Here is a 24663-nt window from a genome sequence, read left to right as displayed (position 1 = left end):
GCGGTGAAAATACTGACGATTTCAGAAGAGACTCGAGCTAGAAAGTGTAATATTTCTCAGATTGTCAGTTCTGAAATATATAGGGCCATAAATGGAATACTTAAATGCAATCCTATCTTCAAAGTACTTGTATCATCTCCTAGCAACCTTCTATGAGGTATGAATATTTAATAGTGATGCTGACACTATTGCAGCCTCGCTTTGCGGAACGCACTGAACCGCTCAAAATGATCAGGAGAGGATATATTCTCGCACGCTTACTGACGTTGAGAAGGAAGGAGGCTTCGGTCTTAAGAATAATGAACCAAGGAATGAGGTTCCCACACTGGAACTAAGGGGATTATCATACTACGGGCCTTGGGAGAGAGGCAAAAAACAATTCTTTTGCATTCGGGGAAAATAGCCTCTTCACGGGCAACAGAGAGAACCGCGATGAGAAGGAAAACAAGGTAAAGAAGCCAAACTTTCTATCATTGTTGACGTTAAGAACAATATCAATAAATGGGTCAGCCATTTAGGACGGAGATGAGGAGGAATTTTTTCACTCAGAGGGCTGTGCATGCTGAGTCATTGAATATATTCAGGCTGAAATCGATAGATTTTTGGACTTTAGGAGAATCAAGGGATGTGGGGATTGGCAGGAACATAAGAATATAAGAAATAGGAGCAGGAGTCGGCCATTCGGCTCCTCGAGCCTGCTCCGCCATTCAATGAGATCATGGCTGATCTTCTACTTCAACTCCACTTTCCTGCACTATCCCCATATCCCTCGATTCCCTTAATATCCAAAAATCTATCGATCTCTGTCTTGAATATACTCAAAGACTGAGCCTCCCCAGCCCGCTGGGGTAGAGAATTCCAAAGATTCCCCACCCTCTGAGTGAAGAAGTTTCTCCTCATCTCAGTCCTAAATGGCCAACCCCTTATTCTGAGACTGTGGCCCCTGGTTTTAGACTCTTCAACCAGGAGGAAACATCCTCCCTGAATCTATCCTGTCTAGCCCTGTAAGAATTTCGTATGTTTCAGTGAGATCACCTCTCATTCTTCTAAACTGAAGAGAGTGAAGTTGAGATAGAAGATCTTCCATGATCTTATTAAATGGCGGAGCAGGCTCGAGGGGCCAAAGGGGCCTACTCCTGCTATTCCTTATGTTCTTATCATCACAGCAACAAGAATTGGACCGAGCAAAGAGGGAGGAAGACATTCTGGCGCCACTGGTGACGGTCAAGCAAGTGGGGAGATAGTCTTGCACTCGACGAGAGCTTTGGATAGAGGTTCTCTTGCAAAGAGCAGTGAGAGGCAATGAGAAATATTCTTGCCTTCAACCTAGCACCAAAAAAAATGGATAGCTATTCAAAAGATGAATTCTGGATAATCCATGAAGGTCTTGATGTTTCTGTTCCAGGCAAGTTTTGTATTGTAAGATGTTATTGACGGAACTCCTAATCTGATCAGAATGACAGTGGACTTGGCTTTAGTTTGTGCTGTTATCCTGTTTGCGCTATTGTTCTTATCAACTGGGCCTTTGATTGCCACCATAACTCTTCATCCACTGAGCCTTGGTGTCCAGGTTCCACACAGCCATCCTCACCTGGAGCCACAAAACACCCCCCCACCCCCACACTCCGGTGTTAAAGGTGATGTATAAGTGCTCTTTTCCATTTGTGTATGGCCTGTCGTTTCTATGCATCTGATATATAGGAGATCTCGGTGGGGGGAGGGGGGGTGGTGTGGTTGATGGTGTCAAAGCTGCTCGGTAGAATTGGTTGTAGTCAAAGGATTATGAGTGCAAATCATATGAACCTGCCATCAGTAATGGAGCGCAGGGTGGTAAGTTTGTAGTAAGAACATAAGAATTGGGAAGCAGGAGTAATCCATTCGGCCCATCGGGCCTGCTCCACCATTCAATAAGATCATGGCTGATCTTCTACCTCAACTCCACTTTCCTGCCCGATCCTTGATTCCCTTAATATCCAAAAATCTATCGATCTCTGTCTTGAATACATTCAACGACTGAGCCTCCACAGCCCTCTTGAGTGAAGAAGTTTCTCCTCATCTCAGTCCTAAATGGCCGACCCCTTATTATGAGACTGTGACCCCTGGTTCTAGTAATGTATACAACAACAAAACACTAAGGGATTAAGGATTACATAGAATTACATAGTATTTACAGGCCATTCATCCTATCTGGTCTATTCTGGTGTTTATGCTCCACATGAGCCTCCTCCCACCCCTACTTCATCATCTCTATCCTATTCCTTTCTCCCTCTGGTGTTTATCTAGCTTCCCTTTAAATGCATTTATGTTATTCTCCTCAACCACTCCCTGTGGAATTATGCAGCTTGGCACTGGGGAGAGCTCCAATGAAAGATCGCGGAATCAGAATGATGTTCCTTTTGAGCAATCTCATTGGCCAACAGTAAAGCTGGGAATTCTGCTCCCAGCTTCGCTGCTCTTTCCCCTGCCTCCCATCCCCACCGAAACACCATTCTTCCCCTTCCCCTCAGGATGACTCTGGACTTCCTACCTGAGCGCTGTTGCTCTTCCGTGATTCCCACAGCGTGCTTTCTGTCCACCACCTTCAACATTCACTCCCTCCACCACCGGCGCCCCCTGGCTGCAGAGTGTACCACCTACAAAATGCACTGCAGCAACTCACCACGGCTTCTTCAGCAGCACCTCCCAAACCCGCCATCTCTACCACCTGGAAGGACAAGGGCAGCAGGCGCATGAGAACACCATCACCTACATGTTTCCCCCCCCCCCCCCAGTCACACACCATCCTGACTTGGAAATATATCGGCCGTTCCTTCATCGTCGCTGGGTCAAAATCCTGGAACTCCCTCCCTAACAGCACGGTGTGGGAGCACCTTCACCACAAGGACCGCAGCGGTTCAAGAAGGCGGCTCACCACCACCTTCTCAAGGGGCAATTAGGGATGGGCAATAAATGCCAGGCTTTGCCAGCGACGCCCACATCCCGTGAATGAATAAGAAAAAAAACTATGGATTGGAAATCTTGATCTCACCAGACCTCCCTGCCCAGAATATGCAAAAGATCGGTTCCAGTAGAGGCAGTGCTGAAGGCGGAGGGAACAGGGACCAGCCCCCAAAACATTGCTGTCAGCCTCAAAAGCCGATGGAATATGAAATTCCCTTCAAAACTCAAGTCAAGAAATAGAATATAGAATAGAATAAGAAATATAATAGGAGAGGGATGAGTTCAAAGTACAGGCAAGTGAACAATGGAACAGCAGGAAATCCATAACTTTGTGTAGTGCACTGCCTATAGAAAAATGTACGTTATATTTTATCTGGGAGCACTGCTACGGGAGCTCAGCTAGTGTTCCATCTGGATCACGTCTGCAGGTGGAAGAGGTGGCAATGCTGTCGTTTCTATGAAGCCACTTGCAGCTGCAAGAAGTTCACTAGATTGATTCCTGGCTGTCTTATGAGGAGAGATTGTGTAGAATGGGTCTATACTCTGGAGTTTAGAAGAATGAGCGGTGATATCATTGAAACATACAAGATTCTGAAGGGGATTGACAAGGTAGATGCTGAGAGGTTGTTTCCCCGGGTTGGAGTGTCTAGAACTCAGGGGCCGCAGTCTTAGGATAAGGGGTCGGCCATTTAAGACAGAGATGAGGAGGAATTTCTTCACTCGGAGGGTTGTGAATCTATGGAATTTTCTGTCCCAGAGGGCTGTGGATGCTGAGTTGTTGAGTATATTCAAGACTGAGATCGATAGATTTTTGGACTCTAGGAGAATCGAGGGATGAGGGGATCGAGCGGGAAAGTTGGGTTTAAGGTAGAAGATCAGCCATGATCTTATTGAATGGTGGAGCAGGCTCGAGGGGCTGTATGGCCTACTCCTGCTTCTAATTCTTCTGTTCTTATGTTACAATTAATAACAACAACACCAACCATTAGCCTTTGTGTCGCACCTGTAATGGAGAAAGAAACACCCAAAGAGCTTTATACAGGTGCAAATATCTGACAAAAGTGAATGTTGAGCCAAAGAAGAAGGTATTAAGCGGGGTGACCAACAGCTTGGTCAATGAGGTGGCTTTTAAGGAGGGTCTTAATAGAGGAGTGGCAGTGAGCAAGGGAGAGAGGTTTTGGGAGGGAATTCCAGAGTGTGCGAGGCACGGCAAAGGGGTCAGGGTGCACAAGAGGCCAGAGTCGGAGAAACGGAATGTTCTGGAGTGGCTGTAGAGTTCGAGATAGGGAGGGGCAAGACCATGAGAAAGAAAGAAAGATTTGCATTTATATAGCGCTTTTCATGACCACCGGGCGTCTCAAAGCACTTTACAGTCCCAATTAAGTACTTTTGGACTGTAGTCCCTGTTGTTAATAGTACAAGATAAAAGTTCACGGGGTTGGGGGTAATATATTAGCATGGATAGAGGATTGGCTAACTAACAGAAAACAGAGAGTCGGGATAAATGGTTCATTCTCGGGTTGGCAATCAGTAACTAGTGGGGTGCCGCAGGGATCAGTGCTGGGACCCCAATTATTTACAATCTACATTAACGACTTGGAAGAAGGGACTGAGTGTAACGTAGCCAAGTTTGCTGATGATATAAAGAAGGGAGGAAAAGCAATGTGTGAGGAGGACACAAAAAATCTGCAAAAGGACATGGACAGGCTAAGTGAGTGGGCAAAAATTTGGCAGATGGAGTATAATGTTGGAAAGTGTGAGGTCAAGCGCTTTGGCAGAAAACAAATCAAAGAGCAAGTTATTATTTAAATGGAGAAAGATTGCAAAGTGCTGCAGTACAGCGGGACCTAGGGTACTTGTGCATGAAACACAAAAGGATAGTATGCAGGTACAGCAAGTGATCAGGAAGACCAATTGAATCTTGGCCTTTATTGCAAGGGGGATGGAGTATAAAAGCAGGGAAGTCTTGCTACAGCTATACAGGGTATTGATGAGGCCACACCTGGAATACTGCGTGCAGTTTTGGTTTCCATATTTTCGAAAGGATATACTTGCCTTGGAGGCAGTTCAGAGAAGGTTCAATAGGTTGACTTATGAGGAAAGGTTGAGTAGGTTGGGCCTCTACTCATTGGAATTCAGAAGAATGAGAGGTGATCTTATCGAAACCTATAAGATTATGAAGGGGCCTGACAAGGTGGATGCAGAGAGGATGTTTCCACTGATGGGGAAGATTAGAACTAGAGGGCATGATCTTAGAATAAGGGGCTGCCCATTTAAAACTGAGATGAGGAGAAATTTCTTCTCTCAGAGGGTTGTAAATCAGTGGAATTTGCTGCCTCAGAGAACTGTGGAAGCTGGGACATTGAATAAATTTAAGACAGAAATAAACAGTTTCTTAAACGATAAGGGGATAAAGGGTTATGGGGAGTGGGCAGGGAAGTGGAGCTGAGTCCACGATCAGATCAGCCATGATTTTATTAAATGGCGGAGCAGGCTCGAGGGGCCATATGGCCTACTCCTGCTCCTATTTCTTATGTTCTTATGTAATGTGGGAAACGCGGCAGCCAAATTGCGCACAGCAAGCTCCCACAAACAGCAATGTGATAATGACCAGATTAACTTTTTGTTATGTTGATTGAGGGATAAATATTGGCCAGGACACCGGGGATAACTCCCCTGCTCTTTTTCGAGAAATAGCGCCATGGGATCTTTTACGTCCACTTGAGAGAGCAGACGAGGCCTCGGTTTAACGTCTCATCTGAAAGACGGGATTTAAAGTCGAGGGAGATTCAGTGAAGGGATTTAAACCCGAGCGGGAGCGGGAGCCGATGTCGGTCCGCAAACACAGGGATGGTGGGTGGGTGAGCGGGACTTGGTGCGGGATAGGATATGGGCAGTGGTGCTTTGCTGTAGTGCTGAAGATTACAGAGTGCGCAGGATGGGAGGCCGGCCAGGAGAGCATTGGGATTGGAAAAGTATCTCCTATATCTCTCTGTTTAACCAATGCAAATGCATACAAGATTGTAAGTTTGTAGCAATGGAATTTTTAAAATAGGATTGCTGATAAGAGGACCAGTGTACCTGGACTGGTTAAACCAGCTGTAACTAAACCTGGAGCACCCCACACATCTCTTCCACGTTTGCTTGAACAGCGTATTTGATTATTCAGATTTACCTGCAGGTGGATTTGAACGGCTTAACACGCCACAGGTAAGCATAAGGCAGATCTTGAAGAGGCAAGAGAGAGACAAAAGAACTGTCTGCCTTACTGCTGCCAGCGTCAGATTCTCCCCTGGACGTAACGCGGGTTTCTGGCCTGCGATTGTTGGTGAGAGACGTTGATGTCAGGAGACAGGTATGAGAAACGCGACGAGATGGGTCTGCGAGGGGCGGGGTTTGCATTGTGACCGCCCTGGCGGTTTTATAACACGGAGCTTCGTGTTAGGCTGGACAGATGACAACAGTGGGCTTTCCGTTTAATGCTCGGCCTTTAGTTTAGAATCCAGAGTGTGAACGTTTTGCACTAGCCTCGGGACAATGGAAGCTGTTTCCAGTGGTGGGTGGGCCGGTAACCAGAGGGTTCAGATTTCAGATAAATTTCAGATACTTCAGAAGCCGGTGGCCTTCCTGGGACTGAGGCAGTGAGGAGATGTATCCAGAGACATAACACGATGGCCGGTCGTGCTGTTGCAGAGCGGTGGTTTAAAATGAATCCTTACGCTATTGCGTACCGAGAGTTATGGCCCAGTCTAGCCATCACAACCTTTGTTGTTTTACAAGGTGTCACATAGAGCTAAAAAGGCAGTAAAAAAACAAATCTTCCAGTCAAGAACATTGATGCCACCACTAAGCTAGATGGACTTGTGCAAAAATTATGTGAACCACCACTGAACGAAATGGGTTTCAGAAGAATGAATATCATCTGGAAGCATACTGTGTATCTTGTACAAACTTGTGATAAAATGCTTATGAAATGATAACAATAAAATGTTGCTTTGGAAAAAAAAAATTGGCAAAAGAACCAGAGTGGGAGATGAGGAGATTTTGTTCTTACGCAGCAAGATTTGGAACGCGCTGCCTGAAAGGATGGTGGGAGCAGATTCAATGGCAACTTTCAAAAGGGAATTGGATAAATACTTTGAAGAGGAATAATTTGCAGGACAATGGGGAACAAGCAGCGGGGGAGTGGGACTAATTGAACAGCTCTTTCAAAGAGCCGGCACAGGCTCGATGGGCCGAATGGCCTCCTTCCGCGCTATATGGTTCTATGTTTTACCTGACCTCCCAACTAATTGTTGTCGATGCTGCGGGGAAACCAGGCCATGTCCGATGTGGTTCTAAACTCCATCTTGTGTCAGAGGAAGACAGTTGGAGCAGTTTGGGATACAGTCAGCGACAACATTCGGTCCGCCGATGGGGCTCGTCTCGCATCTCCCTCAGGTCAGGACGCTCAGGGCTTTTACACTTGAGTAGGTTTTTTTCTTTTGCTGACAACCTTCTCTCTGCACGGGAACTGAGCTGAATCCGGTTTAATTGCTCTTGAAATTGTGAGTAGGACACAAATAACCTGCAAAGGGATATAGACAGGCGAAGTGAGTGGGCAAATATTTGGCAGATGGAGTATAATGTGGGAAAATGTGAGGTTATCCACTTTGGCAGAAATAATAGAAAAGCAAATTATAATTTAAATGGGGAAAAATTGCAAAATGCTGCAGAACAGAGGGATCTGGGGGCCCTTGTGCATGAAACACAAAATGTTCGAATGCAGGTACAGCAAGTAATCAGGAAGGCAAAAGGAATGTTGGCCTTTATTGCAAGGGGCATAGAGTATAAAAGCAGAGAAGTCCTGCTACAACTGTACAGGGCATTGGTGAGGCCACACCTGGAGTACTGCGTACAATTTTGGTCTCCGTATTTAAGGAAGGATATACTTGCATTGGAGGCTGTTCAGAGAAGATTCACTGGGTTGATTCTGGAGATGAGGGGGTTGACTCCGCCATTCAATAAGATCATGGCTGATCTGATCATGGACTCAGCTCCAGTTCCCCGCCCGCTCCCCATAACCCCTTATCCCCTTATCGCTCAAGAAACTGTCTATTTCTGTCTTAAATTTATTCAATGTCCCAGCTTCCATAGCTCTCCGTGGCAGCAAATTCCACAGATTTACAACCCTCTGAGAGAAGAAATTCCTCCTTATCTCTGTTTTAAATGGGCGGCCCCTTATTCTAAGATCATGCCCTCTAGCTCTAGTCTTCCCCATCAGTGGAAACATCCTCTCTGAATCCACCTTGTCAAGCCCCCTCATAATCTTATACGTTTCGATAAGATCAGCTCTCATTCTTCTGAACTTCAATGAGTAGAGGCCCAACCTACTCAATCTTTCCTCATAAGTCAAACCCCTCATCCCCGGAATCAACCTAGTGAGCCTTCTCTGAACTGCCTCCAAAGAAAGTATATCCTTTCGAAAATATGGAAACCAAAACTGCACGCAGTATTCCAGGTGTGGCCTCACCAATACCCTGTATAGCTGTAGCAAGACTTCCCTGCTTTTATACTCCATCCCCCTTGCAATAAAGGCCAAGATACCATTGGCCTTCCTGATCACTTGCTGTACCTGCATACTATGCTTTTGTGTTTCATGCACAAGTACCCCCCAGGTCCCGCTGTACTGCGGCACTTTGCAATCTTTCTCCATTTAAATAATAACTTGCTCTTTGATTTTTTTTCTGACAAAATGCATGACCTCACACTTTCCAACATTATACTCCATCTGCCAAATTTTTGCCCAGTCACTTAGCCTGTCTATGTCCTTTTGCAGATTTTTTGTGTCCTCCTCACACATTGCTTTTCCTCCCATCTTTGTATCATCAGCAAACTTGGCTACTTTACACTCAGTCCCTTCTTCCAAGTCATTAATATAGATTGTAAATAGTTGGTGTCCCAGCACTGATCCCCGTGGCACCCCACTAGTTACTGGTTGCCAACCCGAGAATGAACCATTTATCCCGACTCTCTGTTTTCTGTTAGTTAACCAATCCTCTATCCATGCTAATATATTACCCCCAATCCCGTGAACTTTTATCTTGTGCAGTAACCTTTTATGTGGCACCTTGTCAAATGCCTTCTGGAAGTCCAAATACACCACATCCACTGGTTCCCCTTTATCCACCCTGTTCGTTACATCCTCAAAGAACTCCCAGCAAATTTGTCAAACATGACTTCCCCTTCATAAATACATGCTGACTCTGCCTGACCGAATTTTGCTTTTCCAAATGTCCTGCTACTGCTTCTTTAATAATGGACTCCAACATTTTCCCAACCACAGATGTTACTTCATTGGCTGTAAAGCATTCGGTGGTCATAAAAGGCGTTACATAAATGCAAGTCTTCCTTTCTGATAAACGCCTGAAGTTACTGCAAAATGGGGAGGGTAAACATTACAGTAAAACATTTCAAAGCATAAGAAAGAACTTGCATTTCTATAGGTCCTTTCACATCCTCCGGACATCGCAAAGCGCTTTGCAGCCAATTAAGTACTTTTGAAGAGCAGTCACTGTTGTAATATCGACGGTTGGTGTGGGCTGAGATCCCACACACAGCCATAAGATAAACGAGCAACCAACCTGGATTAAATGTCGCTGAGGCCTGATTTGAAATGTACAAATGCTCTTACAATGAAAGCATGCTTGAGTTTAGTAAATATTTAAAAAGAAAAAGGAAAGAAAGAATTGCATTTATATAGCACCTTTCATGACCAACCGACATCTTAAAGCGCTTTACAGCCAATGAAGTATATTTGGACTGCAGTCACTGTTGTAATGTGGGAACCGCAGCAGCCAACTTATGCACAGCAAGCTCCCACAAACAGCAATGTGATTATAACCAGATAATCTGTTTTTGTTGTGTTGATTGAGGGATAAATATTGTCCAGGACACCAGGGATAACTCCCCTGCTTTTCTCTGAAATAATGCCATGATATTTTATGTCCGCCTGAAAGCAGACACGGCCTCGGTTTAACATCTCATCCGAAAACTGCGCCTCTGACAGTGCAGCACTCCCTCAGCGCTGCACTGGAGTGTCAGTCTAGACTTAAGTGCTCAAGTTTCTGGAGCAGGACTTGAACCCACAACCTTCTGACTTAGGGGCGAAAGTGCTACCCACTGAACCACAGCTGAAATACATCAATATTTTGCTCTACTAGGGCGTGTTAGCCAGTGGTTCAATGGGTAGCACTCTTGCCTGAGTTAAAAGGTTGTGGGTTCAAGTCCCACTCCAGGGATTTCAGCACATAAATCTAGGCTGATACTCCAAGTACAGTGCTGAGGGAGTGCTGCACTGTCAGAGATGCCGTCTTTCGGATGAGACATTAAACTGAGGCCCTGTCTGCTCCCACAAGTGGACGTAAAAGATCCCGCGGCAGTATTTCAAAGAACAGCAGGGGAGTTTTCTCCGGTGTCCAGGCCAATATTTATCCCTCAATCAACATCACTAAAAGCAGATTATCTGGCCATTGCTGTTTGTGGAACCGTGTTATGTGCAAATTGGCCGCCATTTTTCCTACATTACAGCAGCGACTACACTTCAAAAAGTACGTCAACAAAAGCAAAATACTGCGGATGCTGGAAATCTGAAATAAAAATTGAAAATGCTGGAAATACTCAGCAGGTCAGGCAGCATCTGTGGAGAGAGAAACAGAGTTAACATTTCAGGTAATGACCTTTCATCAGAACTGACCCCAGTAGATGAACTTCAGTTATGTGGAGATACTGGAGAAGTTGTGATAGTTCTCCTGAGAGCCGAGAAGGTTGAGGGGAGATTTAATAGAAGTGTTCAAAATCATGAGGGGTTTTGATAGAGTAAATCGGGATAAAACTGTTTCCATTCGCAGGGGGGGGTCAGTGACCAGAGGACACAGATTTAAGGTAATTGGTAAAAGAACCAGAGGGGGGATGAAGATTTTTGTTACGCAGCGAGTTGTTGTGATCTGATTGCGCTGCCTGAAAGGGTGGTGGAAGCAGTTTCAGTTGTAACTTTCAAAAGGGAAATTGGATAAATACTTGGAAGGGAAAAATTTGCAGTGCTCTGGGGAACAGGCAGGGGGGAGTAATCCTGGCATGATGGGCTGAATGTCCTCCTTCTGTTAACACAGGAACAGGAGGAGGCCATTCAGCCCCTCGAGCCTGTCCCACCATTCAATGAGATCATGACCTTTGGCCCATATCCCTTAATACCTTTGGCTAACAATAAGCTATCAATCTCTGATTGAAAATTAACAATTGACCCAGCATCAATTGCCATTTCCAAACTTCTACCGCGCCTTGTGTGTAAAAGTGTCTCCCAATTTCACTCCTTGAAAGGTCTGGCTCTAATTTTTAGACTATGCCCCCTAGTCCTAGATGCCCCAACCTATCTACCCTATCTGTTCTCCTTAATATCCTGAAAACTTCAATCAGATCACCCCTTAGCCTTCTAAATTCGAAGGAATACAGTTTGTGTAATCTCTCCTCGTAACTTAACCGTTGGAGTCCAGATATCATTCTGGTCAATCTAAGATGCACCCCTCCAAGGCCAATATATCCTTCCTACAGCGTGGTGCACAGAACTACTCACAGTACTCCAGGTGTGGTCTAACCAGGGTTTTGTACAACTGCAGCATAACTCCTGCCCCCTTGTACTCTAGTCCTCTAGATATAAAGGCCAGCATCCCATTAGCCTTTTCATAGAATCATAGAAATTTACAGCACGGAAGGAGGTCATTTCGGCCCATCGTGTCCGCACCGGCCGACAAACAGCTATCTAGCCTAATCCCACTTTCCAGCTTTTGGTCCGTAGCCCTGTAGGTTATGGCACTTCAAGTGCACATCCAAATGTTGTGCTGTGCACTTGATCAGCTCCGTTGGGCAGGCCACATTGTTCGCATGCCTGACACAAGACTCCCAAAGCAAGCACTCTACTCGGAACTCCTTCACGGCAAACTAAAGGTGGGCAGAGGTAACGTTTTAAGGACACCCTCAAAGCCCCCTTGATAAAATGCAACATCCCCACCAACACCTGGGAGTCCCTGGCCAAAGACCGCCCTAAGTGGAGGAAGTGCATCCGGGAGGGCGCTGAGCACCTCGAGTCTCATCGTCGAGAGCATGCAGAATCCAAGCGCAGGCAGCGGGAGGAGCGTGCGGCAAACCAGTCCCACCCACCCCTTCCCTCAACGACTGTCTGTCCCACCTGTGACAGGTTCTGTGCTTCTCTTATTGGACTGTTCAGTCACCTAAGGACTCATTTTTAGAGTGGAAGCAAGTCTTCCTCGATTCCGAGTGACTGCCTATGATGACGATGTGCTGTGTCACTGTATGATTCTATAAAAGGGCGTCCTGAGGTGGTGAAAAGCGCTATATAAATGCAAGTTCCTTGCGTCTTTCTATTGAGCCTGTTTCCGAGAGGTGCATTTTGGCCCCCTTGTCTCACACGGTCGCAACTGCAGAGCGGAACAAGAAACTTGCAGAGAGGATTTCCAAACGCGGCAGTAAGGCACACCTGTCACTCTGGCGTGCATTGTTTTGCTGTAAGGGTATTTTTCTGGCCGGCTGTTTTTGTTGGAAGGCAGCTGCATGCACTGAACGGAGTCGGAGTTTGAAGTTACCTGGCAACGTGATTTGTTTATCACCTAGTGTGTGATTATGGGGTGGATCGAGAGCTCTGGAGTCAGCTGCAATGCTGTCAATATTAGTCCTGCTGACTGGAGCTGTTTTTTAAAAATATTCTGGTACAGTCTGAAAACACTGCCCTACAACCATCCCATTGTTGGAAAGTGGCACAAGTAATTGTTTTTTTTAAAAAAAACAAGTAGTATATTGTCAGAATAAAGTTTTTGCAATTGAGAAAAGGTTTTACTTTAAAGGGGTTATTCAGAGGAGTGCATAGACATTTGCATCCAGCAGTCTGAAATCTGGTCACCTCCTCTCCCCCCCCCCTGCTTCCAGTTAAATAAAGGTTCAGCCCACAAGCTCTCGATGCAGCAGACTTTGGCAGTGATGGATTTTCTGGGCTTTGTAAGTTTGCACCGTGCAGCGGAGGCCCTGGAATGATCACTCAGGTCTGTGGTGTGTGTGTGGGACACTTGAGGGTCTGAACTGGACCAGACCCCAGGAGGGGACTCGCCAGCAAAGGGAGATGCCAGGACGGAAGGGAGTGGTTATCAGCTGGACCTAGCCCCAGGGAACACCCCCCCCCCCCCCCCCCATCCCCAGCAAAAAAATAACCGATCAGATCAGAGGGAAGTCACAGTGCTGACAACATCCTTACATTATGGCTGAGGAGGTGAGTAAGATCTGATGAAATCTGTCCAATATCTTGGCATGCCTTGAAGGGATTATTGCTGTGATTTGCTTGCGTTTTGACTTTATTTTTAAGTGCTTAATCAGAATGAATTGGATTTGCTACTTACCAGTTTCATTGAAGAGCCTCAGAAATCTGGAGATTCCAGCAAATTGATTGATTTGGATTTTTTTGTACATTTTTTTCTCAATCTTGCTTTGCAAATGTTTTTCTTATTTATGACAGATTTTTATTTGCGGGCGGTCCAAATAATTCCCGTTTGGAAAGCTGCGGTGCCCAATTCAGCCTGCAAAATGCCTTTCATGCAGCAACTATCAATCCGGGCGCTATCAGTGTCAGGGAAATGCAAGACACCGGGAGGTGCAGTTGATGTTATCGATGAAAAGATGTCTGTGCTGGCACAAACTTTGATGACCCCCCATAGGTTCTGAAATGTTAATTTGTGCAGAATTTAAAGCAGGATGTTAGTATAATTACATAGAATATAACAGCACAGAAACAGGCCATTCGGCCCAACTGTTCCACACCAGCCTCCTCTCACCCCCTACTTAATCTCACCCCATCAGCATAGCCTTCTATTCCTTTCTCCCTCATGTGTTTATCCAGCCTCCCCTTAAAGGCATCTACGCTAATGGACACAACCATTCCTTGTGGTGGCGAGTTCCACATTCTCGCCACTCTCTGGGCAAAGAAGTTTCTCCTGAATTCCCTAGGTTACTGTAAGGAGGAGGAAGGGGTTATTTTTTAAATAATAATTTAAACAGTTGAGCTATGCGGTTCTTTTTGCAATCTATTCCTGTCAGAGGCTGAGTGGATAAGTGTTACTGAACTATATAGACCAGGGCGGTCTCGGATTCAATCACCTGTGTGCGCCGAGATAGCTGTGTTCAGCGGGAGCAGTATTTGAGCTGGAAGAATTGAGCTCATCCAAAACTCTAGCTCCCATGTCCTAATTCACACCATAATGGTTGATGGGTGTTTTTGTGACTGGACGGCTGTTTCCAGCGGGGTTCCGCAGAGCTCACTGGGTCACTTGCTTTTTGCGGTATATATCAATGATTTTAGACTTGAATGTTGGGGTTATGATTAAGAAGTTGGCAGACGATACAAAAATTGGCCTTGTGGTTGATAATGAAGAAGAAAGCTGTAGACTGCTGGAAGATATCAATGGACTGGTCAGGTGGGCAGAGCAGAGGCAAATTGAATTCAATCCAGAGAAATGTGAGATAATGCATTTGGGGAGGGCCAAAAAGGCAAGGGAATAAACAACAAATACTAGTAGAGGAACAAAAGGACCTTGGAGTGCATGTCCACAGATTCCTGAAGGTAGCAGGGCATATAGATAAGGTGGTTTAAAAAGGCATACGGAATACTTGCCTTTATTAGCCAAGGCATAGAATACAAGAACAGGGAGGTTATGCTTGAACTGTATAAAACACTAGAGTACTGCGTGCAGTTTTGGTCACCGCATTACAGGAAAGATGTGATTGCACTAGAGAGGGTACAGAGGAGATTTACGAGGATGTTGCCTGCACTGGAGAATTGTGGCTATGAGGGAAGATTGGATAGGCTGTGTTTGCTTTCTTTGGAACAGAGGAGGCTGAGGGGAGAACTTATTGAGGTATTGAGATTATGAAAGTAAACTAGCACGAAATATAAAAACAGATAGTAAAAATTTCTATAGGTACATAAAAAGAAAAAGAGTGGCTAAAGTAAACATTAGTCCCCTAGAGGATGAGACTGGGGAATTAATAATGGGGAACAGGGAAATGGCAGAGACTTTGAACAAATATTTTGTATCAGTCTTCATGGTAGAAGACACTAAAAACATCCCAATAAGGGATAATCGAGGGGCTATAGGGAGGGAGGAATTTAATAAATCACTAAAGAAGTAGTACTCGGTAAAATAATGGGATTAAAAGCAGACAAGTCCTCTGGACCTGATGGCGTGCATCCTAGGATCCTCAAAGTAGTGGCTGCAGAGATAATGGATGCATTGGTTGTAATCTACCAAAATTCCTTGGGTTCTGGGGAGGTCCCAGTGGATTGGAAAACCGCAAATGTATCGCCCCTATTTAAAAAAGGAGGCAGACAGAAAGCAGTAAACTAAAGACCAGTTAGCCTAACATCGGTCGTTGGGTAAAATGCTGGAGTCCATTATTAAGGAAACAGTGGCAGGACATTTGGAAAAGCATAATTCAATCAAGCAGAGTCAGCATGGGTTTATGAAAGGGAAATCATGTTTGACAAATTTACTGGAGTTCATCAAGGATGTAACAAACAGGGTAGATAAGGGGAAACCAGTGGATGTGGTGTATTTGGATTTCCAGAAGGCATTCGATAAGGTGCCACATAAAAGCACAAGATAAAGGTTTACTGCACAAGATAAAAGTTCACGGGGTTGGGGGTAATATATTAGCATGGATAGCGGATTGGCTAACTAACAGAAAACAGAGAGTCGGGATAAATGGGTCATTTTCCGGTTGGCAAACAGTAACTAGTGGGGTGCCGCAGGGATCGGTGCTGGGACCTCATATATTTACAATCTATATTAATGACTTGGATGAAGGGACTGAGTGTAATGTAACCAAGTTTGCTGATGACATAAAGATGGGTGGGAAAGCAAATTGTGAGGAGGACACAAAAAGTCTGCAAAGGGATATAGACAGGCTAAGTGAGTGGGCAAAAATTTGGCAGATGGAGTATAATGTGGGAAAATGTGAGGTTATCCACTTTGGCAGAAATAATAGAAAAGCAAATTATAATTTAAATGGGGAACAATTGCAGTGCTTCAGTACAGAGGGACCTTGTGCATGAAACACAAAAAGTTAGTATGCAGGTACAGCAAGTGATCAGGAAGGCAAATAGGATGTTGGCCTTTATTGCAAGGGGGCTATAGTATAAAAGCAGAGACGTCCTGCTACAACTGCACAGGGTATTGGTGAGGCCACACCTAGAGTACTGTGTACAGTTTTGGTCTCCATATTTAAGAAAGAATATACTTGCATTGGAGACTGTTCAGAGAAGGTTCACTAGGTTGATTCCGGAAATGAGGGAGTTGACTTATGAAGATAGGTTGAGTAGGTTGGGTCTATACTCATTGGAGTTCAGAAGAATGAGAGGTGATCTTATCGAAACATAAGATAATGAGGGGGCCCGACAAGGTGGATGCAGAGAGGAGGGCCCAAGTTTTCCCAGGAGTTGCTCCTTTTTTTTTTTGGAGCAACTTGATTTTTCTGGACTATCTTTTTAGTTGCAATTCTGGCCATTTAATTTGCGCCAGTGTAAATGAGTTAGTTCGGTTTTTTTTTAGGTTTTTTTTTTCAAAAGGGGGCATTCCCAGCCACTTACCCCTGTTTTAGACGTTTGGACAGCAAATAGTTGCTCCAAACTAACTTAGGGCAGCGTATACTGCCACTTCTGTCCGCACAGAAAAACCTTACCTAGAGTTAAGGAATCGGCGCAAGTAACTACATTTAAAGCACAACCAAGCACCAAACAAAGCACAAAAAGTAATAAGCAATTAATTAACAAATAAAATAGAAGGAACCCTGCACCTAAAGCACTAAGACCAAAGTAATAAGCAATCAATAAATAACAAATAATAAAATAGAAGGAACCCTGCACCTAAAGCACTAAGACCAAAGTAATAAGCAATCAATAAATAACAAATAAAAAAATAGAAGGAACCTTGCACCTAAAGCATCAAAATCAATCAGTAAGTAAAAAATAAAAAATACAAGTCCTACCTTGGGGAACGCTGCTGGCCGTTGATGAGGGAGCCATTTAGCCAGAGCTAGGGACAGCGTGCTTCAGGCCCCTCCCACACAGCCCACGCGCGTTTGCAGAAATGGCCTGCCAGGAGCTACTGCACATGCGCGCAGAGTCTCGCGTGCATGTGCAGAGGACCCAGCACTGTTTTCAGCGCCGGGACCTGGCTCCGCCCCCAATCCAATGAGCCACGCTGTGCCACGACCGATGAGAGGCTGGGGAGTGGCCTGAATACGGATGTCTTTTTTCGGCGCGCTTGGAGGCGGACAAAAACGGCGCACCTCGAGTGAGGGCGCCAGAAAAACAGGTTAGGGAAACTCTAGCCCTGTATTTCCACTCATGGGGGAGACTAGAACTAGGGGGCACAATCTCAGAATAAGGGGCTGCCATTTAAAACTGAGATGAGGAGGAATTTCTTCTCTCAGAGGGTGGAATTCTCTGCCCGAGAGAGCTGTGGAGTCTGGGTCTTTGAATATATTTAAGGCGAAGATAGACATATTTTTGAGCGATAAGGGAATAAAGGGTTATGGGGAGTGGGCAGGGAAGTGGAGCTGAGTCCATGATCAGGTCAGCCATGATCATATTACAAAAGCAAAATACTGCGGATGCTGGAATCTGGAATAAAAACAGAAAATGCGGAAATCTCAACAGGTCAGGCAGCATCTGTGGAGAGGAAGCAGAGTTAACGTTTCGGGTCGATGACCCTTCGTCAGAACTGGAGAATGTTCGGAAAGAACGGATTCTTAACAAGCACTGAAAGGGGCAGGGGAAGAGAGAACAAAAGGGAAGGCTTGTGATAGGGTGGAAGGCAGGAGAGATTAGAGAGACAAAAGGGATGATGGCCCAAATTCAAATGGCAATGCCAGGAGTTAGAAAAACATTAATCAAGTTAGGGTGCCAATGGTGGGATAATGACCAACTGCCACTAGAGACGAGGAGAAAAAAAGAAAGAAACAGGGGTGCTGGGCGGGGGGGATGGGGGGGAGGGCTGGGGGTGCTGGGTGGGGAGGGAGGCAAAGATTGGCAGCGGTTATGCTTTGAAATTTTTGAACTCGATGTTGAGTCCAGGAGGCTGTAAAGTGCCTAAACGAAAGATGGGGTGCTGTTCCTCGAGCTTGCGTTGAGCTTCATTGGAACAGTGCAGGAGGCCGAGGATGGAGAGGTCAGAGTGGGAGCGGAGAATTAAAGTGACAGGCGACCGGAAGCTCGGGGTCACACTTGCGGACTGAACGGAGGTGTTCTGCAAGCGGTCACCCAATCTACGCTCGGTCTCCCCAGTGTAGAGGAGACCCCACCGTGAGCAGTGAATACAGTATACTAAATTGAAAGAAGTACAAGTAAATCGCTGTTTCACCTGGAAGGAGTATCTGGGGCCCTGGATAGTGGGAAGGGAGGGGGTAAAAGGGCAGGTGTTGCATCTCCTGCGCTTGCACGGGAAGGTGCCGTGGGAAGGGGAGGGGGTGCTGGGGGTGACTGCGGAATGGACTAGGGTATCGCGGAGGGAGTGGTCCCTTCGGAATGCTGGGAGGAGAGTGGAAGATGTGATTGGTGGTGGGATCACGCTGGAGGTGACGGAAGTGGCGGAGGATGATCCGTTGAACCTGGAGGCTGGTGGGGTGAAAGGTGAGGACAAGGGGAACCCTGTCATGGTTCTGAGAGGGAGGGGAAGGGGTGAGAGCAGAGGTGTGGGAAATAGAACGGACACGATCGAGGGCCGTATTAACCACGGTGCAGGGGAATCCTCTGTTGAGCAAAAAGGAAGACATGGCAGAGGCACTAGTGTGAAAGGTGGCGTCGTCAGAGCAGATGCGACGGAGACGGAGAAACTGGGAGACTGGAATGGAGTCCTTACAGGATGCAGGGTGGGAGGACGTGTAGTCCAGGTAGCTGTGGGAGTCAGTGGGATTATAGTGGACACTGGTCGATAGCCTATCCCCAGAGATGGAGACGGAGAACTCGAGGAAGGGAAGGAAAGAGTCGGAGATGGACCGTGTGAAGGTGAGGGAAGGGTGGAAATTGGATGCAATGTCTCTCTAATCTCTCCTGTCTTCCAACCTATCACAGACCTTCCCCTCCCCCTTTCAGTGCTTGTTAAGAATCTTCTTTTTGCTCCAGTTCTGATGAAGGTTCATCGACCAGGAATGTTAACTCTCATGATCTTATTAAATGGCGGAGTAGGTTCGAGGGGGTCAAATGGCCTACTCCTGCTCCTATTTCTTGTGTTGTGTATAAAATTATGAGGGCCCTAGATAGAGTGAATAGGAAGGACCTATTTCCCTTAACAGAGGGGTCAACAACCAAGGGGCATAGATTTAAAGTAATTGATAGTCGGTTTAAAGGATACTTGAGAGCAACCTTTTCACCCAGAGGGTGGTGGGGGTCTGGAACTCACTGCCTGAAAGGGTGGTAGAGGCAGAAATCCTCATTACATTTAAAAAGTATTTGGATGTGCACTTGAAGTGCCGTAACCTACAGAGATACGGACCTAGAGCTGGAAGGTGGGATTAGGCTGGTTAGCTCTTTGTCGGCCGGCGCGGACACAATGGGCCGAAATGGCCTCCTTCCACGCTGTGAATTTCTATGACTCTATTATGTCCCGTTCACCCATCACCCCCTGTGCTCGCTGACCTACATTGGGTCCCGGTCCGGCAACGCCTCGAATTTAAAATTATCATCCTTGTTTTCAAATCCCTCCATGGCCTCACCCCTCCCTATCTCTGTAATCTCCTCCAGCCCCCCCCGAGATATCTGCACTCTTCCAATTCTATCCTAGCGAGCATCCCCGATTTTAATCTCTCCGCTATTGGCGGCCGTGCCTTCAGCTGCCGAGGCCCCAAACTCTGGAATTCCCTCCCTATACCTCTCCGTCTCTCCTCCTTTAAGATAAAACCCATCTCTGTGACCAAGCTTTGGTCACCTGCCCTAATACCTATTTGCGTTTCTCGATGTCAATTTCTGTTTGATAACACTCTTGTGGAGCGCTTTGGGATGTTTTCTTACAGCAACAACAACACACTGCATTTATATAGCGCCTTTAACTTAGTTGAGCGATTATAATCAGGGATGCTCAAGAGGGCAGAATTAGAGGCGAGCAGACATCTCGGGGGGGTTGGGGGGCTGGAGGAGATAGGGAGGGGCGAAGCCATGGAGGGATTTGAAAACGAGGATGAGAATTTTGAAATCGAGGCATTGCTTAACCAGGAGCCAATGTAGGTCAGCGAGCACAGGGGGCGATGGGTGAGCCGGAACTTGGTGCGAATTTGTCAGCATAGGTCACGGGCTATCGAATTTTGGATGACCTCAAGTTTACGAAGGGTAGAATGTGGGAGGCTAGCCAGGAGTTAATTGGAGTAGTCAAGTCTAGAGGTAACAAAGGTATGGATGAGGACTTCAGCAGCTGATGAGCTGAGGTAGGTGCAGAGGTGGGCGATGTTACGGAGGTGGAAAGAAGCGATTGTAGTTATGCCGTGGATATGTGGTCAGCAGCTCATTTCGGGATCAAATATGACACCCAGGTTGCGGACAGTTTGGTTCAGCCTCAGACCGATGCTAGGGAGAGGGATGGAGTCTTGGGTTAATCATCATCATTATAGGCAGTCCCTCGGAATTGAGTAAGACTTGCTTCCACTCTACAAGTGAGTTCTCAGATGGCTATACAGTCCAATACGGGAATTGCAGTCTCTGTCACAGATAGGACAGACAGTGGTTGAAGGAAAGGGTGGGTGGGGAGTCTGGTTTGCCGCACGCTCCTTCCGCTGTCTGCAGTCACTCGGAATCGAGGAAGACTTGCTTCCACTCTAAAAATGAGTCCTTAGGTGACTGAACAGTCCAATAAGAGAACCACAGAACCTGTCACAGGTGGGACAGACAGTCGTTGAGGGAAGGGGTGGGTGGGACAGGTTTGCTGCACGCTCCTCCCGCTGCCTGCGCTTGGTTTCTGCACGCTCTCGACAACGAGACTCGAGGTGCTCAGCGCCCTCCCGGATGCTCTTCCTCCACTTAGGACGATCTTGGGCCAGGGACTCCCAGGTGTCGGTGGGGATGTTGCACTTTATTAAGGAGGCTTTGAGGGTGTCCTTGAAACATTTCCTCTGCCCACCTGGGGCTCACTTGCCGTGTAGGAGATCCGAGTAGAGCACTTGCTTTGGGAGTCTCGTGTTAGGCATGCGGACGATGTGGCCCGCCCAACGGAGCTGGTCGAGTGTGGTCAGTACTTCGATGCTGGGGATGTTGGCCTGATCGAGAACACTGACGTTGGTGTGTCCATCTTCCCAGTGATTTGCAGGATCTTGCGGAGACAGTGCTGGTGGTACTTCTCCAGCGCTTTGCGGTGTCTACTGTATATAGTCCACGTCTCTGAGCCATATAGGAGGGCGGGTATCACTACTGCCCTGTAGACCATAAGCTTGGTGCCAGATTTGAGGTCCTGGTCTTCAAACACTCTCATCCTGACCAACGGATCCACCACAGACCCAATCCACGTCCGGACAGGGGTCAAGCAGGGCTGTGTCATCGCGCCAACCCTCTTCTCGATCTTCTTCGCTGCAATGTTCCACCTCACACTCAACAAGCTCCCCGCTGGAGTGGAACTAAACTATAGAACCAATGGGAACCTGTTCAACCTTCGTCGCCTCCAGGCTAGATCCAAGGTCACCCCATCCTCTGTCATCGAACTACAGTACGCAGACAAAGCTTGCACCTGCGCACATTCAGAGGCTGAACTCCAAGCCATTGTCAACATCTTCACCAAGGCAAGGTACGAAAGCATCGGCCTTACACTAAACATCCATAAGACAAAGGTCCTCCACCAACCTGACCCCGCCACACAGCACTGCCTCCCCAGTCATCAAAATCCACAGCGCAGCCTTGGACAACGTGGACCACTTTCCACACCTCGGGAGCCTACTATCAGCAAGGGCAGACATCGATGACGAGGTCCAACACCGCCTCCAGTGCGCCAGCGCAGCCTTCGGTCACCTGAGGGGGAGAGTGTTAGGTTAAAGGCACTATAGAAGTGCACGTTATTGTTGTAAACTTGGCTTCATTGGGCTCTTGATCACTAGCCAGGGCCTGACGGTGGATGGTGCAGAGTGCGTGGCTACCAGATCGGATTGGGTCACAGTCTGTGGCCAAATAACCTGCTGGCGCTCGTTGTCCAGACTCAGTCACAGCCACTTGGGCGAGATATTGGAGGTCCATCAGCGCCTGTACCCCAGAAAGAGCAATGTGTGCAGGAGAAAAGGGGTGAAAATTGGAGGGGGTGGGAAGAGAAGGGGACCTCCCTCCCGCCCCCCTCCCAATTCACTGGATACAAAACAATCGTTCCCAGAGAAAACTCAAAGGTTTCTAGTAAGAGACTTCTTGTATTGTCCCGTTCTGTCCAAATTCAACAGGCTCTCCCAGGGCATGTTCCAGCGCTAAGCATGTGTGTATTCTTGATGGTGACTTCCACCCGCAGCTCGCAGTAACTTGGCCCCTATCTCCACCACACCTCCACCTGCTTCAGGTAGGTTCATGTATACTAGCAGCCGAGTCATTGGACTTCAGTATTGCGATTGTTTAACACAACAAGTCAAGAAATGCTGACAAATTTACAGAATTCTACCCCCTTCAACTAATGGACCATCATCAAAGGGAGACAATATTTACGTCATTCTATAAACCCCGATCTTGATCACTCGCGCATGCACCAGAAGGAACTGTGCTCGGTATCAGAAATTAATACAATCATAGAATCACGCAGCACAGAGGAGGCCATTCGGCCCATTGTGTCTGTGCCGGCTCTTTGAAAGAGCTCTCCAAATAGTCCCCACTTCCCTGCTCTTTCCCTGTAGCTCCGTAAATTTCTCCCCTTGACTTTGTTTCCACCGCCCTTTCAGGCCGTGCATTCCAGAGCACAACAACTAATAGAACAATGTTCATGAGTCTTTGGGGGAAAAGAGTAGAGGTTTTCAATCAGCAGGTGAATTTAGGAGCCCGAGTGGCAGAGCTTGATGGCCATGATTGAATCTCAGCCTCGACTGATGTTCAAGTTCGACACTTCCTGGCCAGGTTGGTGAAGGAACAAACTCGGAAGTAGAAAAATCCATTTCCATCCACAAAAAAACCTCGCAGAATATCACGGGAGTCCAGGTTAGGAGTGTCTCCCACAAGTTCACCACCTAGTGGTCAGTGGTCTCACGGTGTACAACTTAAGTCAGTTTATACATGGATTACAATGACAGTTGAATACATGACATCACCTCCCCCACAAAGTCTTATTGGGATCACAGGTTGAGTCTCTCTGGTGGTTTACGCTCCCTTGTAGAGCGCCTGAGTTGGAGCTCCGGTTGTTGGGCGCTGGCCTGAGTGTCTACTGTTTGCGGTGCCTCAGGCCTGTCCGGACTGCCCACAGTGACTGGGCTCTCCTCCCTTTGGTTCCGGTGTTCGGTCACCTGTGGTGGAGTGAACTCTACATCGTGTTCTTCCTCTGCTTCTTCTATGGGGTTGCTGAACCTCCTTTTTGTTGATCCAGGTGTTTGCAGCAGATTTGTCCATTGGTAAGTTTAACTACCAGAATCCTATTCCCCTCTTTGGCAATCACAGTGCCTGCGAGCCATTTGGGCCCTGCAGCATAGTTGAGGACAAAGACAGGGGTCATTGACATCAATACATCGCGCTCTCGCATTCCTGTCATGGTAATCACATTGTGGCTGGCGCCTGCTCTCGACAATTTATTTCATGGTGGGGTGTATAAGGGATAACCTGGTTTTGAGCATTAGCAGCTCTGCGGGTGGAACCCCTATGAGCGAGTGTGATGTATTGGCCAACAGGAGGCATGATAAGCGGCTTTGTAGGGAGCTCCCTTAGATTCTGAGCATCCCCTGTTTGATTATCTGCACTGCTCGTTCTGCATGGCCGTTTTGAGGCCGGCTTGAACGGTGCCGTTCTGACATGCTTGATACCATTTCCTGCCATGAAGTCCTGGAATTCAATGCTTGTAAAGCACGGGCCATTGTCGCTGACCAAGATGTCTGGTCGACCATGGGCGGCGAACATTGCCCATAGACTTTCTACCGTGGCAGAGGATGTGCTTGAATTGAGAATGTCGCACTCAATCCATTTGGAGTAGGCGTCTACTACAACCAAAAACATATTTCCCATGAAAGGACCTGCGTGACCAAGGCTTGGTGGGCTAGGACCAGGGGCTAAGGGGGGCTTCCCTGGGCGCATTGCCCAGCTGGGCACACGTGTTGCACCTGCGAACACAAAGTTCCAGGTCTGCGTCTATCCCTGGCCACCAACCCTGGCAATTGCCTTCATCATGACAATACCCGGGTGCTCGTTGTGGAGTTCTCGGATGAATGCCTCTCTGCCCATCTGGGGCATGACTACTCGGTTTCCCTATAGTAGGCAATCGGTTGAATCGAGAGTTCATCCTTGCGCCTGTGAAATGGTTTAAATTCCTCAGGGCATGCCCCGTACGTGGCTGCCCAGTCCCCATTCAGGACACATTTCTTGACTAAAGACAGTAGTGGGTCTCTATTTGTCCAGACTTTGATCTGACGGGGTGTTACAGGTGAACCTTCGCTTTCGAAAGCTTCAACAGCCATGACTATCTCAGCAGCATGCTCGGTTGC

General features: G+C 47.0%; 1 protein-coding gene across 1 annotated transcript in view; it reads left to right on the top strand.

Annotated features, from left to right (window-relative positions):
• The first annotated feature begins 13179 nt into the window (after positions 1–13179).
• Positions 13180–24663, top strand: part of pip5kl1 (phosphatidylinositol-4-phosphate 5-kinase-like 1) — a 93136-nt gene continuing 81652 nt past the window's right edge. The window contains exon 1 of the mRNA XM_070863350.1: positions 13180–13255. Within this exon, the coding sequence (XP_070719451.1) occupies positions 13244–13255 (12 nt within the window). The 5' untranslated portion in view covers positions 13180–13243. The remainder of the gene's footprint in view (positions 13256–24663) is intronic.

This window comes from Pristiophorus japonicus, chromosome 20, assembly GCF_044704955.1.
Source record: "Pristiophorus japonicus isolate sPriJap1 chromosome 20, sPriJap1.hap1, whole genome shotgun sequence".
NCBI lineage: Eukaryota > Metazoa > Chordata > Chondrichthyes > Pristiophoridae > Pristiophorus > Pristiophorus japonicus.
This window is presented reverse-complemented; position numbering and strand designations above follow the sequence as displayed.